Raw genomic sequence first — 18,489 nt, forward strand, 5'->3', positions numbered from 1 at the left:
TCATAACATTTGCTTGTCTGTAAAGCTTTTAATTTCTCCATCAAATCTGAATGAGATCCTTGCTGTGTAATCTTGCTTGTCTGTAGAGGTTTTAATTTCTGCATCGAATCTGAATGAGATCCTTGCTGGGTAGAGTAATATTGGTTGTAGGTTTTTCCCTTTCATCATTTTAAGTATGTCCTGCCACACCCTTCTGGCTTGCAGAGTTTCTGTTGAAAGATCAGCTGTTAGGGCTTCCCTGGTGGCGCAGTGGTTGAGAGTCCGCCTGCCAATGCAGGAGACACAGGTTCGTGCCCCGGTCCGGGAGGATCCCACATGCCGCGGAGCGGCTGGGCCCGTGAGCCATGGCCGCTGAGCCTGCGCGTCCAGAGCCTGTGCTCCGCAATGGGAGAGGCCACAACAGTGAGAGTTCCGCATACCGCAAAAAAAAAAAAAAAAAGATCAGCTGTTAACCTTATGGGGATTCCCTTATATGTTATTTGTTGCTTTTCCCTTGCTGCTTTTAATATTTTTGCTTTGTATTTAATTTTTGATAGTTTGATTAATATGTGGCTTGGCGTGTTTCTCCTTGGATTTATCCTGTATGGGACTCTCTGTGCTTCCTGTACTTGACTGACTATTTCCTTTCCCACATTAGGGAAGTTTTCAACCATAATCTCTTTAAATATTTTCTCATTCCCTTTCTTTTTCTCTTCTTCTTCTGGGACCGTTTTAATTTGAATGTTGGTGCATGTAATGTTGTCCCAGAGGTCTCTGAGACTGTCCTCAGTTCTTTGTATTCTTTTCTCTTTATTCTGCTCTGCGTTAGTTATTTCTACTATTTTATCTTCCAGGTTACTTATCTGTTCTTCTGCCTCAGTTATTCTGTTGTTGATTCCTTATAGAGAATTTTAAATTTCATTTATTGTGTTGTTCATCATTGTTTGCTCTTTCGTTCTTCTGTGTCCTTGTTAAATGTTTCTTTTATTTTCTCCATTGTATTTCCAAGATTTTGAATCATCTTTACTATCATTACTCTGAATCGTTTTACAGGTAGACTGCCTATTTCCTCTTCATTTGTTTGGTCTGGTGGGGTTTTTACCTTGCTCCTTCACCTGCTGTATACTTCTCTGTCTTCTTATTTTGCTTAACTTACTGTGTTTGGGGTCTCCTTTTCTCAGGCTTCGGGTTGATAGTTTCTGTTGTTTTTGGTGTCTGTCCCCAGTGACTAAGGTTGGTTCAGTAGGTTGTGTAGGCTTCCTGGTGGAGGAGACTTGTGCCTGTGTTCTGGTGGATGAGGCTGATTCTTATCTTTCTGGTGGGCAGTACCACATCCGATGGTATGTTTTGGGGTATCTGTGAACTTATTATGATTTTAGGTAGTCTCTTTGCTAATGGGTGGGGTTGTGTTCCTGTCTTGCTAGTTGTTTGGCATGGGGTTTCCAGCACTGGAGCTTGCTGGTCGTTAAGTGGAGCTGGGTCTTAGCGTTGAGACGGAGATCTCTGGGAGAGCTCTCACCGATTGATATTACCTTGGGCTGGGAGGTCTCTGGTCCAGTGTCCTCAACTTGGCTCTCCCACCTCAGAGGCTCAGGCCTGACACCTGGCCGGAGCACCCACACCCTGTCAGCCACACGGATGCTGTTCATTAAAAGTTCATTAAGTAAGTCAGACAAAGACAAATATCATATGATGTCACTTAATATGTGGAATCTCAATGACCAGGATGCCAGAGGCCCACCATTCTGCAGTCATCCTCAGGAGTCTCGCACATGCCACGTATCAAGCATACCTCAATCCTCTTGGACACCTGACCCCTACAAAACTCCGAGTGACAGTGAGGTGGGGCATCTCCCAGGAGCATGGTCAGGTGGGAAACTGGGTCCGGCGCCGAGGTTGTGCTGGTGCGGAACGCCACGGCCAGAGCTTGACAGCCTGGGCAGCAAACTGCACATGCACAGGCCGCAAATCTCTCTCCTTCCAGAACCAACACCCCCTCAGGACTTTTATTGAGCATGTCCACAGTCTAGGTTTCCAGGAATATGCTGGAGCTTTTCAAAGCCCCCTGTGGACAGCTCATTCACCAGCTTTTCCTTTTAAGTTATTTTAGTTAGCCTATTGTTTGCGCAACTATTGTCCACTGCCTTAGGCAGCCTTGATGTTAAACATTTGCCTCTGCTTATTTTTGACAAATAACCCCCAGGGAAAGGCTGTTGGGCTGTGTCAGCTCCAAGTCAGGTCAAATAAAGACAGTCTTGTGAGGGTGGTCTTCCAGGGAGCTATTAGACAGGTCAAATAATGTCAGTTCTCTGGGAATGGGGATTTGAAAGAGTTCCAATCCTTTTCTGCTCCTTTCAGTGTCTATAAGGGTGCTGGTTTACAGGCTGTGATTACAAGTTGCTGATTTTCAAGGTTACTTCAGACTGGAGGAGGGGGAAATGCGAATAGGGCAAGTTAAAACACCGTGAAGTACTGCCGTTCTTACCAGGATTCAGTTACTTTTCTTGAATAAATGTTCCTCAGATTGCTGCAAGCCTTTGGTTAATTTCCAGAGTTCTGAAAAGTATTCTGAAGATATTTTCCAGTTATTGTTTCTTTTACAGTGCAGAGAATTTTGAGAGGTCCTTATTCCGCCATTTCTCTGACATCCCTTTTCATTTGTTTTTGCTTCAAAGTTGTTTGTTTTATCTTTATAAATAGAAGAGACAGTATGTTTGAAAAGAAGTATGACCTAGATTTTGTTTCAGCTATGTGAGTGACATTTTTTTCTGAAAATTTTGGCCTCAGTTTTTCCATCTGCAGAGGAGGGGTGCAGATGCATCTCCCCATCAACCTATAGTGCTTTGTGGACTAAATGCTGTTATATATGTGGAGATGCTTTGGTCCCTTTGGAAGAAAAGCACTTAACTTCTTCAAGGCTTTATGATTGTTACTTCCAGTTCTGCTTCCCATTGTGTGTCCTTGCTCAAGGCGCTGAACCAGTTGCTTCTGTTTCTCTTTCGCATCCCACCCTCACCCCTCCTCTCTCTCTTTTTAAGGAAGAGACAATGCTCATTCTCCCCATAGACATGCCGGTGAATTTAAATTGCTTTAAATATCTTTAAAATTACTTGAAGTTGTTCAGAAAATACTGCTATTATTTTCAGTTTGACAGGAAATTAGATTATTTTGCACATAAGTAGTATATTTTAATGCAATCTTGAATATGTGATTATTGGAAGTTTTTTAATATTACACACACTACTAGAAATAGAGTTTTGAAACCCCCAATAGTCTTTTATATGCCCCCGTTTTTTTTGTTCCAGTGCCTTTCTAGCTTCATCAAATCCACTTCTCTGTGGAAAGTGGTTAGAACTCAAAGTTTATTTTTTTAATTGTAGTAAAATATACATAACAGAAAATTTACCATTTTAACCATGTTTGAGTGTACAGTTCAGTGGCATTAAATACATTCACATAGTTGTACAATGCTATGTATGTATCTCTTTTTGAAAAATACAGATTCCATAGTTCCCTGACAATATTTGCTTTGTGAACCAATATTGTTATTACAATTAAATAGTGTGGACTGTACTTTTTTTTGGTCATTCATTTTGTAGGAAGCCATGAGCTTTATAGAACATGGTAGGTGTTGCTTTCATTGGTCCTGCTTCCTGACCTAATTTCATTTGTGAAAACAACCTTAAATAACCTCATTGTTCATACACAACCTGTTTAACTTTCATGTCTTTTGGTGGTGCAGGTTGTAATGCCGGCAGAAATTAACTCAGGGACCGCCGCGTCAAGAGGATTGTATCAACCAGCAACAATCTTTATGGGCCGCCAAATGTCAGCCATCTCAGGCATTGGAGATTTCAGTACAGAGCAGAAATCTCCCCAACCCACAAAGAACTTTTCAATTCCTGACCCACATTCACACCAACAGACAGCCGGGAGCAGTAATGTGACAGACAGCTATGTAGTACAAATTCATAGTGACACACAGTGCTTAAATAAGTCTGACAGAATAGATGGAAAGACATCTCTTCAGATGGGTGAGAAAACACCAGTCACAGCCAGCTCATTGTCTGAGGAGGAACAAACTCATTGCTTGGAGATAGGAAGCAACGCACGTCAGGGCAAGAGTAATTTATCTGAAGGCAGAAAGTCTGCTGAACTCCATTCCCCATTACAGGAGAGATTAAGTCCAGAGAACAGAACGACTGATTTAAAGTGTGACAGTTCCAGCAGATCAGAGGGATCAGAGGGAGAAATACTGACACGGGAGCATATTGAAGTCGAGGAAGAAAGAGCCAGACCGCCAGTCTCTCTGCCGTCAGGCTCAGAATACAGTGCATCTGAAAACGAGTGTTCTCAAGAGAAGCATCCTGCCTGGGAAGCTTCCTCAGGTGGGGTGAGAGGCTGAAATGGTTTGCTGATTTTTGTTGGTATTTAGTTTTTTGGGTGGTGATGGTCTTATGTAAGAATACAAAATACTGTCTAATTGTATCTGTCAAAAAACAAAGTGGTGACTTTGCCAACAAATTCCACTCTAATGAGTTCTTAACTATGTACATGGAAATATTTTTGCAAGCAAATTCTCTGATTTTTAAACCCACTGTCATATTTTAAAAATATTTTTCATGGGTCTTAAAATACTGTAGTTCGCTGTGGATTGTTTCTACACGTCTCTAACAGATAAGCAGCTCTGCTCTAGGAGGTAGGATGTGTCACCCCTTGCTGCTGCCTGAAGTCAGTGATCAGTAATCTGTTCATGTCCCCATTACAGATCATCCTCCTTGCCGGGACCCAGAGGCACAGGAACCCTGCAGAAAAATGTGGGAAGAGCAGGAGGAGGAGAGTGAGAGCAGCAGCAGTGACCTCACAGTTTCTGTAAGTGAAGAGGATCTGATTTTAAGGAGTCCAGAACCACAGCCAAATCTAGGTGACACGGTGGAAGAAGAAGATGGAATAGAGGCCTTAAATTTAATTCACTCCAAGCAAGAAAGAGACGCCCCGCCCACTGAAAAACATTGTATTTTGCAAACCCTAAGCTCTCCAGATTCAAAAAAGGAATCCTCCACTAACTCGCCAACAAGAGAGTAAGCCATTCAATTTTTTTCACTGTTCTGTTTTTAGTTGTAGACATTTTTAGAGACCATTCCACTGGGAGTATATTATTGAATACTCAGCCATGAATGTATAAGTTCCTTAAGTCTCATAAATAGTCTTTTAGATAAGGACTAATTTCTTTTCTTTGTTTCTTTTTCTTTTTATGAAATAGCTTTAAAAGCATGAATATCATTGAAATCATGGTGATTGGCAGTTTATAATTATATCTAAAGAATACCTGGTTAATTCATAAGTCATTCCCTCCACCCCTACCTTGCCATCCTTTTGGAAAATCAATCATTTTGGAGTTGTAGTAATATAGGTGACAAACAGTTAAACTTCCTAGGAATTCAGCTTTTGAGACTAAGAACTTTGTATCTAATTAATTTGCTTAATCCTTCTATCCCTTGCCAGAGTGTCATTTTTGTCATACAATTAAATATGCATTAATAAGTTTTTGTAATTGTATATCTAAGGCAGCTTTCATTCTCTGAATGTAAAAGTGAGGACATTGGAGTCTTTAAGGGTAAATAGGAACATCGGTGTTATATATTTTGAACACTTATAATATCCAAGTCATAAAAGCTCATATATGATTTTTTACTGTTGATCGGAGATAGTGGAATTGTAGAAAATATGGAAACTGTTGAGAACCAATCCTGCAATAAAAGTAGCACAAATAGCATCAAAACTCTTAGGGATACAAGGAACTTAAGTACACAACCCGAGGTAGAGCTTGCCTTTTAAAATGAGGATACCAAGGCCAGGGGAATAGGAATGGCACATGGGCCATGTGGGCAGAACCTCCACACAGCCTCGCCGACCCCACCCCACCCCACCCCATCCCCAGAATGTTGTTTGTTACACTATGATACCATCTGTCTCTCTCTTTCCAACAGTCCCAGCAACAGTGAAAAGCCAGGCGGGTGTTCTTGTATGCATGGGTGCATGTTCTCTTTAAAGCACCATTGAACCTTTTAATATGTTGCTTCTTACCACTCATTACCTACTTACGGTGAAAAGTTTAATTTATAGTCTGATTGCTTCCAAACTGATGTTCAAGACATACTTATTAAGAGCATCCAAGTACAAAGTATTTGCACTGTGGATGGAAGAACCAACATGGTTCTTGTCCTTGGGAGACTGGCTTTATTGCAGAGGCAAGCCAGATGGGTTTTTCTAGTAATAATACTTTTCTCTCATCGAGGAAGTATGGGTATTACATACTATTAATACATCATTAGAAACTTTATTACTGAAAAGAGAATGTTACCATTTTAGGTTTGTATTTACAGGCTTCTTTTTATAGTTCATTGGACAAGTTCATTGGACAAGTTAGTATTTTGGTAGGCTAACTGGAGGACTAGTGTACTTACCCAGGACTCAGTCCTTTTCTGAGATGAGAAAAGTTCAGTGTGTATAGAATTAAGAACCTTCCATCTCCTATTCTCCTGTGTGAATGACTGTTTCCTGTGACCCTAAAACCAAGCCCCTTGAAATGTTGGGATATAGTTTTCCAAAAGTTGTTGGAAAATAGGGGCATTTGGGGAATTTTTGTAAGTTTGTTTTAATAGAATGCCCCCAGAATGAAAGGTCAGTCAGCAGTGGTGGTTTTCTGTGTCCATGTTACCAAATTTGAGTCTGTTGATTTTCTGTGGTGAAAGGCCTCCCCAGGCATAGATTGATGGTGGTTTTAAATGGTGCTGGCTAACTTGCCGACTCCCCACTGCTTTTGAGGGGCCTGCATTCTCTTCTTTCCTCTCTAGCATTTGCTCTTCTTCTTTGCTCAGAGGGTTGATTATTAACCTGAGCTTGTGATTTCATACTTACAGAGTACTGCTCTGACCTCAGAGGTTCTCAGTTTACTTTAGGATCTGTTGAGGGCCTGGAGAGAAATTACTAGAAGGGATTTTAGTTAACAAAGGTGAAGAGGTGGGACAAAGGAAGATGCACAGAAGGATTTGAACAGGAAACTGGAACCTCCAATTTGATGAGAGTGATGATGACTTCAGACACACCTGGGAGATACTGCAGTCTGGTTCCAGGACACAATAAAACGAGTTTCATGAGAAGGCGAGTCACACGAATATTTTGGTTCCCCAGTGCATCCATGTTGTAGCGTGTTTCAGAACTTCATTTATTTTTATGGCTGAATCATAGTCCAATGTATGGATAAACCACATTTTGTTTATCCACTCATCTGTTGATGGACACTGGGGTTGCTTCCACCTTTAAAAGCCAAGTGACTTTGAGAAGCTTCTTGGCCCACTCCCATGGCTACCTCCAAATGTTGAGCATGTGATTCATGCACATGAGCTCACCCTCCATTACAAGCTGCAATTAACTCTTCTCAGAAGAACGCTTACTACAATGAAGCTGCACAAAAGAAATGTTGAAAAGGAGCCCCTTGAATCTTTTATTTTCTTAAGGAGTGAGTAGTTTGCTACAAATGTCGGTACAAAGCCCCATAACTTAAAACACCAGACATTTATTATTTGTCATGTGACAGGTGGTTGGCCCAGTGTCAGTTGGGGCCACAGGGATAACTTGGCCACTTGTCCCTCATCTGGGAGATTAGTCCAGCCTCAGTCACCTGGTAAAGGTAGCAGGGTTCCCAAGACAGCAAGAGGGCAAGGCCAGTGCACAGATGCTTCTTAAGTGTCTATTTGCATCGTTTGCTAATGTCCCATTGGCTAAAAACATTCACAGGGCCCAGCACAGTGTCAGAAGGTAGGTAAAGACAGCCCATCTCTCGATGAGGTGAGTGGCAGCGTTGCGTTGCAAAGGATGTGTATCCAGGGATGAGAAGTTTATCGTCATTTTTTGTAACCCACCACAGTACTAGGACAAATTCAAATAAAGATAAGCTTGATGTGAGTCCAAAGGGTCAGGAAAGGTTTTATACAGGTGTTGATACAGCATCTTAAAGGATGTACAGGTTTGAATAAGGAGGAGGAGGGAAAGGGGTGGATTAGGTCTGAAGGAAGATTGCAACTAGGAACGCAGGTACAGAGAACACAAGGGGGAAGGGGGCAGGCAGAGGGTGTGGCTGAAGGCTTAGCCATGAGGGGTTGTCAGCGTGGAGGTTTGAAATGTCTCCTGGGACATGGTTGAGAAAGGCCTTGAGTATCCTAGTTAACATATTTAGAGTTCATCTCTATGTTTTGCAGAACTGTTGAAGGCTATTTTGAGAGAAGGGTAGTATGGTGAATCACTTGATTTAGGAGAATTAATCTGACGTTAGTTTCATCAGGATGACTTACCCATGAGGTAGCCAGAATTCTGAGATGGCCCCCAAAATTCCTGCCCCTGGTGTACACCTGTGTGATCCCCTCGCCTTGAGTGTGGGCAGGACAGTGAGGATGATGGAGCTGCCTGCTGTGATTAGGATGTCATATGACAGAGATGAAGAATTTTGCAGATAATCAAAAGGACTTATCCAGATTGGACCTGATGTAAGTGGATCAGGCTTTAAAAAGGACTGGGCTTAGAGATTCAAAGCAGCTGAGATATTCTCCTGTTTACCTGCCATCTTGTGGAGGCCACGTGGCAAGAAGTGGTGTGCAGCATCTGGGAGCTGAGGGCCTCGGTCCTTCTGTCATAAGGAACTGAACTCTGCCAGATACCAGTGAACCCGGAAGAGGACCCTGAGTCTTAGATGAGATTACATCCCAGCCGACACCTTGATTTCAGCCTCGTGACACTGAGTGGAGACCCCACTAACTCATACCCAGACCCCAGACCCCTGGGAACTGTGAGATAAATTTTTGTTACATGCTAAATTTGTTATGTAGCAATAGGAAATTAATACAGTTGAAGAACTGGAATCAAGGATTATAACTTTGCAAGGATTGTATGGGTAGAAGTCGCTACATATAACAGGCTGAATCAGATGTGTTCAGGGTCCAGTGTGGGAGCACATGATGACAGGGGGTCGGAGTGAGCAGCCCAACATCCACAATAACCTGTGCTTTCCCTTCCCTGTACCCTTACCATCGGAGCAGGTGCCTTTTCACACAGGGCCACATGCAGGTGAGCAGGGATGGAAGGGCGTAGACAGGTAGGGACCTAGAAAAGTGGGTGTGCACATCTGTATTAACCAACAAGCTGTTTCTCATGCAGACATTATTTCTCTGGTTCTTTCTCTAGTGAATGAAGCAATGTATTGAGAGTTTTTTGTTTTGCTCTGTTTACAAATGTGTAATGTCATAGATGCACCTTTGCAATGTCATCCAAAGTAGTTTTAACTGCCTAAAAATTCCCTTTGCTCCATCAACTCATCTCTCTTTCCTCCCCATCACCCAAACCTCTGGTAAGCACTGATTTTTTTATTGTCTCTGTAGTTTTACCTTTTCCAAATGTCATGTAGTTGGAGTTAGACAGTATGTGGCCTTTTCAGATAGACTTCTTTCACTAAGCAGTATGCATTTTAGATTCTGTCCTGTCTTTTCATGGCTTGATAGCTCATTTCTTTTCAGTGCTGAATAATATTCCATTATATGGATATACCACAGTTTATCCATTCACCTACTGAAGAACATCTCTGTGGCTGCCACGTTTTGACAATTATGAATAAAGCTGCTGTAGACATCTGTGTGGAGGTTTTTGTGTAGACATAGGGTTTCAACTCATTTGGGTAAATATACCGAGGAGCGCAATTGCTGGAGTGTATGTTAAGACTATGTTTAGCTTTGTAAGAAACCCCCAAATTGTCTCCCACAGAGGCTGTACCATTTTTATTATCATGAACAATGAATGAGAGTTCTTGTTGCTGTACATCCTTGTCAGCATTTGGTGTTGTCTGTTTTCTTGATTTTAGTCATCCTGATAGGTATGATATCTCGTTGTTTTCATTTGCAATTCCCTGATGACATATGATGTTGAACATCTTTTCATGTACTTATTTACCATTCATGTATCTTCTTTGGTGATATGTCTGTTCAGATCTTTTGCCTATTTTTTAATTGCGTTGTTCATTGTTTTATTGTTGAGCGTCTTTTTAAAAAATAAATTTATTTTTATTTTTGGCTGCATTGGGTCTTTGTTGCTGCACATGGGCTTTTCTCTAGTTGCAGCGAGCAGGGGCTACTCTTCGTTGTGGTGCATGGACTTCTCATTGGGTGGCTTCCCTTGTTGCAGAGCACAGGCTCCAGGCACGTGGGCTTCAGTAGTTGTGGCACTCGAGCTCAGTAGTTGTGGCTCGTGGGCTCTAGAGTGCAGGCTCAGTAGTTGTGGTGCACAGCCTTAGTTGCTCTGCAGCATGTGGGATCTTCCCAGACGAGGACTCCAACCTGTGTCCCCTGCATTGGCAGGCAGATTCTTATCCACTGCTGCATTGGCAGGCGGATTCTTATCCACTGCACCACCAGGGAAGCCCTTATTGTTGAGTTTTAAGAGCTCTTTGTATATTTCAGTTACAGGTCCTTTATCAGAGAGATAATGTGATTTTCAAATATTTTCTCCCAGTCTGCAGTTTGTCTTTCCATTTTCTTGACAGTGTCTTTTTCAGAACAGAAGATTTTGTTTTTGTTTTCTTTTATTTCTTTTGTTAAGCCACTCTAGGGGTGGCCAGCACCAGCAGCAAGTTCCACCACTGCTGCTGGTATGAGCTACTTAAGGCACCAACCAGCCATCTTGAGAGCCCCAGAAGTTTTTCATTTTAATAAAGTCCAGCTTATCAATTTTGTCTTTTCATTATGTGTTAGGTATTATATCTAAAAATCATCACCAAATCCAAGGTCACCTAGATTTCCTCTTATGTTATCTTCTAGAAATATTATAGTTTTGCATTTTAAATTTAGATCTGTGATCATTTTGAGTTAATTTTTGTGAAAGATATAAGGTCAGTGTCTAGATTTATTTTTTTTCATGTGGATATGTGGTTATCTATTTGTTCCAGTACCATCTGTTGAAAAGACTCCTTTCTCCATTGAATTGTCTTTGCTCCTTCATAAAAGAACAGTTGACTATATTTGTGTGGGTCTATTTCTGGGCTCTGTTTTCTGTTCCATTATCTATTTGTCTGTTTCTTCACCAATACCATACTGTCTTGATTATGGCTGCTTTTTAGTAAATCTTGAAGTCGTGAAGTGTCAGGTCTCTGATTTCATTTTTCTTCAGTGCTGCATTGGCTGCTCTGAGTCTTTTGCCCTTCCCTATAAATTTTAGAATCTATTTGTCAGTGTCTCCCCCCAAAAAATAACTTGCTGGAATTTTGACTGAAATTGTATTGAATCCATAGATCAAGTTGGGAAGCGCTGACATCTTAACAGTGTTGAGTATTCCTATGCATAAAATTGGAATATCTCTCCATTTATTTAGATGTTGATTTCTTTCATCAGTTTTGCAGTTTTCTTCTTGCAGTTCTTGTATATATATCGTTAGACTTATTCTTAAGTACTTCTTTTTTTGGTGCTAATGTAAATGGTATTGTGTTTTAAATTTTAAATCCCAATTATTCATTGCTGCTGTATAGGAAAGGAATTGACTTTTGTATATTAACCTTATATCCTGCAACATTGCTATAATCATTGATTAGTTCCAGGGTTTTGGAATTTTTTGGTTGATTCTTTGGCATTTTCCACATAGACAAGCATGTCATCTTTGATTAAAGACAGTTTTATTTCTCTTTTAATCTATGTCTTGTATTTCCTTTTTCTGTTTTATTGTATTAGTTAGGACTTCTAGTACAGTGTTGAGTAGTAGTGGTGAGAAGGGACATTCTTGCCTTGTTCTTGATCTTATAGGGAAAGAATCTTCTTCTTCCCCATTAAGCATAATGTTAGCTGTAGGGTTTTTTGTAGATGTTCTTTATCAAGTTGAGGAGGTTCCCCTCTATTCCAGGTCTGAGAGTCTTTATCATGAATGAATGTTGACTTTTTCTTATGCTTTTTCTATACCTAATGATATGATCATTTGATTTTTCTTCTTTAGCCTGTTGTGATAGATTTCATTATTAATTTTCAAATGTTGAATCAGCCTTCCATGCCTGGGATAAAATTCATTTGATCATGGTGTATAATTTGTTTATACATTGATGGAGTCAGCTTGCTAATATTTTGTTAAGGATTTTTGCATCTATGTTCACGAGAGATACTGATCTGTAGTTTTCCTTTCTTCTGATGTCTTTGTTTTGGGTATAAAGGTAATGCTAGCTTTATAAAATGAGTTAGGAAGTACTCCCTATGTTTCTATCCTCTGAAAGAGATTGTAGAGAATTGGTATAATTTCTTCTTGAAATATTCAGTAGAATTCACCAGTGAACCCAACTGGACCTGGTGCTTTGTTTTGGAAGATTATTGATTCAGTTTCCTTAACATACATGGTTCTACTCATATTACCTACATCTATTTGTGTGAGATTTGGTAGATTGTATCCTTCAAGGAATTGGTCCATTTCATCTAAGTTAAGAAATTTGTGAGCATAGAGTTCTTATTACTCCTTTATTTAATGTCCATGGGATCAATAACGTTAGTCTCTTATTTCTAGTATCTGTGTCTTCTCTCTTTTTTTCTTGGTTAGCCTGGTGTTATAGACTGAATTTGTTTGTGTCCCCAAAATTTATATGTTGAAACCCCAGTGCCCAAGTGACTATATTTATAGATAAGATCTGTGAAGAGGCGATAAAAAGTTAAATGAAGTCATAAGGGTGAGGCCCTAATCCTATAGAGGTGGTGCCCTTGTAAGAAGAGGAAGAGACACCAGAGCTCTTCCTTCTGTGCTATGTGAGGGCACAGAAGGGGGCCAATCTGCAAGTCTCACGAGGGACCAAATCAGTCAGCACCTTGACCTTGGACTTCCCTGCCTCCAGAATTATGAAAAATAAATACCTGTTGTTTAACACAGTTTGTGGTATTTTGTTATGGCAGCCTGAGCAGACAAATACACCTGACTAGAGGTTTATCCATTTTGGTTTGTTGTTTCATTTCTTTTTTAAATAACCAGCTTTTGCTCTGTTGATTTTCTTTTTTGTTCTGTTTTCAATTTCATTGGTTTCTGCTCTAAGTTTTATTATTTCTCCTGCTTGCTTTGGATTTAACTTGCTCTTTTTTCTCGTTTCCTAGGGCAGAAGCTTTGATTATTTATTTTAGATCTTTCTTCTTTTCTAAAACATGCATTTAATGTTATAAATTTCCCTGTAAGCACTGTTTTCACTGCGTCTCATAAATTTTGATGAGTTGTATTTTCATTTTCATTCAATTCAAAATATTTTAAAATTTCTCTTAAGACTTCTTCTTTGATCAGTGTGTTATCTAGAAGTGTGTTGTTTAATCTCCAGATATTTTTAGCTTTCCTGTTATCTTTCTGTTATTGATTTTATTGTGATCTGAGAGCATACTTTCTATGACTTTTGTTCTTTTAACTTTGTTGAGGTGTGTTTTATGGCCCAGAATGTGGTTTATCTTGGCAAATGTTCCATGTGAGCTTGAGAATAATGTGTATTTTGCTGTTGTTGGATGAAGAGTCCTATATATGTCAGTTAGATTAAGTTGATTAATGGTACTCTCCAGTTCAGCTGTATCCTTGCTGACTGTTTACCTGCTAGATATATCAGTTACTGGTATAGGTGAGTTGAAGTATTCAACTGTAAGAGTGGATTTATCTATTTCTTCTTGCAGTTCTACCAGTTTTTGCTTATGTATTTTGATGCTCTGTTGTTACATACATACACATTAAGGATTTTTATGATATTCCTAGGTGTGCTGTTTTGGGTGTGTATCCTGCTTGGTGTTCTCTGAACTTCCTGGATCTGTGGTTTGGAAAATTCTCAGCCGTTATTTCTTCAGATATTCCTTCTGCTCCTTTCTCTCTTTTTTCTTCTAGTATTCCCATTACTTTTGTAAGTTTTGTAAGAGATTTCCAAACTGTCTACCAAAGTGGCTGTAGCATTTTGCATTCTTACCAGCAATGAATGGGAGTTCTTGTCCCTCCAGATCCTCACCACCATTTGGTATTATCAGTTTTCTGGATTTGGGCCATTCTTATCTTTGTGCAGTGGTATTTCATTGTTTTATGTATGTATGTATGTATGGCTGTGCTATGTGGCTGGTGAGATCTTAGTTTCCCGACCAGGGATCAAACCCATGCCTCCTGCAGTGGAAGCATGGAGTCTTAACCACCAGACCGCCAGGGATTTCCCCTCGTTGTTGTTTTAATTTGCATTTCCCTGATGGCATAGGTTGTGGAACATCATTACATATGCTTATTTACTGTACGTACATCTTCTTTGGTAAGATCTCTCTTAAGGCCTTTGGCCCAGTTTTAGTTGAGCTGTTATTTTTCTTATTGTTGAATTTTAAGAGTTCTTTATATATTTTGGATAACAGTCCTTTATCAAACGTGTCTTTTGCAAATATTTTCTCCCAGTATGTGGGTTGTCTTCTCCTTCTCTTGGCGTTATCTTTTGTAGAGTATGAGTTTTTCCTTTTAATCAAGTCCAGCTTATCAATTAATTCTTTCATGGATCCATGCCTTTGGTGTTGTATCTAAAAAGTCATCGCCATATCCAAAGTCATTTAGGTTTTCTCTTATGTTATCTTTTAGGAGTTTTATAGTTTTGTGTTTTACATTTAGAACTGGAAACCATTTTGAGTAAATTTTTGTGAATGGTATAATGTCTGTGTTTGGATTCTTTTTTTTTTTCTTGCATGTGGATGTCCACTTGTTCCAGCACATTGATGAAAAGTTAACTTTTGGCAGGCTGGTTATCTTTCATTTGAAGATATTATTTTTTATTGAGATATAATTGACATATAACTTTGTAGTAGTCTCAGTTGTACAACACAATGACTTGATATTGGTATACATTGCAAAATGATCATCACAGTAAGGCTAGTAACATCCAACACCACACATAGTTAAAAATTTTTTTCTTATTATGAAAATTTTAAGGATTTATTCTCTTAACCTTCAAATATATACTACAGTATTATTAACTATAGTGACCATGCTCTATGTTACATCCCCAGAACTTATTTTATAACTGGAAGTTTGTACATTTTACTGCCTTCACCCATTTGGCCTCCTCCCACCCTTTGCCCACCTCTGGCAACCACCAAACCACCAATCTGTTTTCTGTATCTATTAATTGAGTTTTTTGTAGATTCTACATATAAGTGAGATCATACAGCATTTGTCTTTCCCTGACTGATTTATTTCACTTAGCATAATGCCCTCAAAGTACATCCATGTTGTCACAGATTGCAGGATTTCCTTCTTTTTTGGCTGAATAATATTCCATTTTAAATATATAGCACAAATTTCTTTATCCACTCATCCATCACTGGACACTTAGGTTGCTTCCATATCTTGACTGTTGCAAATGATGCTTCAGTGAACCTGGGGGTGTGTATATCTCTTCAAGTTAGTGTTTTCATTTCCTTCAGATAAATACCCAGAACTGGAATTGCTGGATCATATGGTAGTTCTATTTTTAATTTTTTGAGGAACCTCCATGCTGTTTTCCATAGTGGCTGCACCAATTTACATTCCCACCAGCAGTGCACAAGGGTTCCCTTTTCTCTCCCTTTTCTCCTTGCCAACACTTGTTATTTCTTTTCTTTTTGATGATAGCAATTCTAACATGTGTAAGATGATATCTCATTGTGCTTTTTATTGCATTTGCCTGATGATCGGTGATGTTGAGAAACTTTTCATGTACTTGTTGGCTATCTGTATATCTTCTTTGGAAGGATGTCTATTCAGATCCTCTGCCCATTTTTAATCAGATTGTTTGGGTTTTTTGCTGTTAAGTTGTATGAATTCTTTATATATTTTGGATGTTGACCCCTTATCAGACAAATGATATGCAAATATTTTCTCCCATTCAGTAGGTTGCCTTTGTATTTTATTGCTGGCTTCCTTTGCTGTGTAGAATTTTTTTTAGTTTGATATCATCCCACTTGTCTATTTTTGCTTTTGTTGCCTGTGCTTTTGGTGTCATATCCAAGATATCTTTGCTAAGACCAGTGTCAAGTAGCTTTTCTCCTGTGTTTTCTTCTAGGAATTCTATAGCTTCAGGTCTTACATTTAAGTCTTTAATCCATTTTGAGTTGATTTTTGTATGGTGTAATATAAGGGTCCAGCTTTGTTCTTTTGCATGTAGCTATCCAGTTCTCCAACACCATTTGTGGAAGAGATTGTCTTTTCCCCACAGTGTATTTTCCCCATCGTGACACTCTTGTCGAAGATCAGTTGGCTGTATGTGCATGGCTTTATTCTGTTCCATTTGTCTATGTCTGTATTTATGCCAGTACCATGCTGTGTTGGTTACTGTAGCTTTGTAATATGTTTTAAAACAAGAAAGTGAGTCCTCCTGCTTTGTTCTTTTTTTTTTTTTTTAAACATCTTTATTGGAGTATAATTGCTTTACAATGGTGTGTTAGTTTCTGCTTTACAACAAAGTGAATCAGTTATACATATACATATGTTCCTATATCTCTTCCCTCTTGCATCTCCCTCCCTCCCACCCTCCCTATCCCACCCCTGTAGGTGGTCACAAACCACTTAGCTGATCTCCCTGTGCTCTCCTGCTTTGTTCTTTTTTCTCAATATTATTTTGGCTATTCAGAGTCCTTTGTGGTTCCAAATGAATTTTAGGATTGCTTGCTATTTTTCTGTAAAAAATGCCACTGGGAGGTTCAGGGATTGCATTGAATCTGTAGATCATGTTGGGTAGTATATACATTTTAACAGCATTAAGTCTTCAAACCCATGAACACAAGTTGTCTTTCCATTTATTTGTGTTTTCTTTAATTTCTTTTAACAGTGTTTTGTAGTTTTCAATGTACAGCTTGCCTCCTTGGTTAAGTTTATTTTTAAGTATTTTGTTCTTTTTGCTTTTTAAATAACATAACAGGAGTAACAGTTTTTTAAAATATTTATTTATTTATTTATTTGGCTGTGTCGGGTCTTAGTTGTGACATGCGGGATCTTTAGTGGCGACATGCAGGGTCTAGTTCCCTGACCAGGGATCGAACCCGGACCCCCTGCATTGGGAGCATGGAGTCTTAACTGCTAGACCACCAGGGAAGTCCCTATTTTGTTCTTTTATGCTATTGTAAATGGGATTATTTTCTTAATTTCCCCTTTAGATTGTTCATTGTATAGAAATGCAACTGATTTTTTGTGTGTTGACTTTGTATCCTGCAACTCTACTGAATCATCATAGTATAAATGCATTTTAAAGCCATGGGCCCTGAGAGGACCATTAGTAAGTAAGCATACATAGGAAAGCAGCCCAAGGCCTGACTCCACATTCAAGGTCAGGAAGATCAGAAGGAACCAGAAAAGGAGTCTGGGAGGAGTCTGCAGTGAAGAGTGAGGAGAACTGAGGGCCAGGCTTGTGCTATAGATGCCAAGTAGAGTGTTTTAAGTGGGGTTTAGAGAGACTTAAATAACCTTCCTAGGGCACACAGCTGGCTGGAGGTGCAGGTGATGTCCAGCCTGGCAGGCAGATGCCAGAATTCATGCTCCTAATTTCTGTGCTCTGCCATGCAAATCACAACTGTGACGGTGGTGGTGTTCCCTTAAGTAGCACCAGCTCTGTGCCAGACACTGTTTTGAGAGCTTTATTTATAATAACCCATTTATTCCTATTGCCATCGTCATCTTATAGAACCGGAAACTGAGAAACAGAGAGGTTGTTCAGAGTCACAAAGTGGCTCAGTGTGCTTTGAACTCAGCCATCTGGGTCCAGAGTCTGCATTCTTAACTGTCTGTCAATTATTCTCTCCACTGCCTACGTAACTGGAGTGTCATCAAGGATAATATTTCATAAGATTGAATAAGGAAGCTCAAGAAACAAATAGATTCTTTAATTAGAAAAAGAAAAGAAAACCAAGCAGCAGTAGTTTGACCTTTGGCTCTGTGCATATTGATTTTTGTGCCTTCCAGCCTCAAATAAGCTGATGCAGTGCTATTTACCTTTCTTCCAGCTTGAACAAAGTACTTGCAGAGTTGCTTTGTTCTTTCTCCTCCTGGAGCATGCCTGAAAGCTAAATGTAATACTACCTTTTAAGCTAAGTCAAATGAAAGCCTTGGTTTCTCAAGGTCCTAAAAATGCGATCACATAGATTGAATCTCATCCAGTGGTTTTAATTTAGTCCCTCTCAGAAGTTAAATATAGGAAGGAAATTCTTGCATCTGAGAGGAAGACTTGCTGCTGGAAATCATGTTGCCTGGAGTAATAGGTTACAACCAAATTCTTTAGAATTTACGCAGCATTCACTTTTAGAGGAGCTGGAAGCACATTGATAAATTCTGTTTTCCTTCTGATGTGATGGCACCTTCAGATATCTGTTCTCAGTTGTTTTTTTTTCTTCACTGTTGCTTGTTTTTCCTGGACATGACCTCTGCCCCTCAGTACAGGTGCTCCCCTGAGCTTTTTCTTGCCACTCCACATATTCTGGGTTTTGTTCT

At 39.6% G+C, this 18,489-nt stretch overlaps 1 protein-coding gene across 2 annotated transcripts in view; it reads left to right on the forward strand.

Moving 5' to 3' along the window:
- Positions 1-18,489, forward strand: part of KIZ (kizuna centrosomal protein) — a 113,324-nt gene that overhangs the window by 38,388 nt on the left and 56,447 nt on the right. For both annotated transcript variants that reach the window (XM_059036309.2, XM_059036311.2), the window contains exons 5-6: positions 3,722-4,367; positions 4,748-5,060. In XM_059036309.2, coding sequence (XP_058892292.1) covers positions 3,722-4,367; positions 4,748-5,060 — 959 coding nt within the window. The remainder of the gene's footprint in view (positions 1-3,721; positions 4,368-4,747; positions 5,061-18,489) is intronic.

Source organism: Kogia breviceps, chromosome 14, assembly GCF_026419965.1.
Source record: "Kogia breviceps isolate mKogBre1 chromosome 14, mKogBre1 haplotype 1, whole genome shotgun sequence".
Taxonomy (NCBI): Eukaryota; Metazoa; Chordata; class Mammalia; order Artiodactyla; family Physeteridae; genus Kogia; species Kogia breviceps.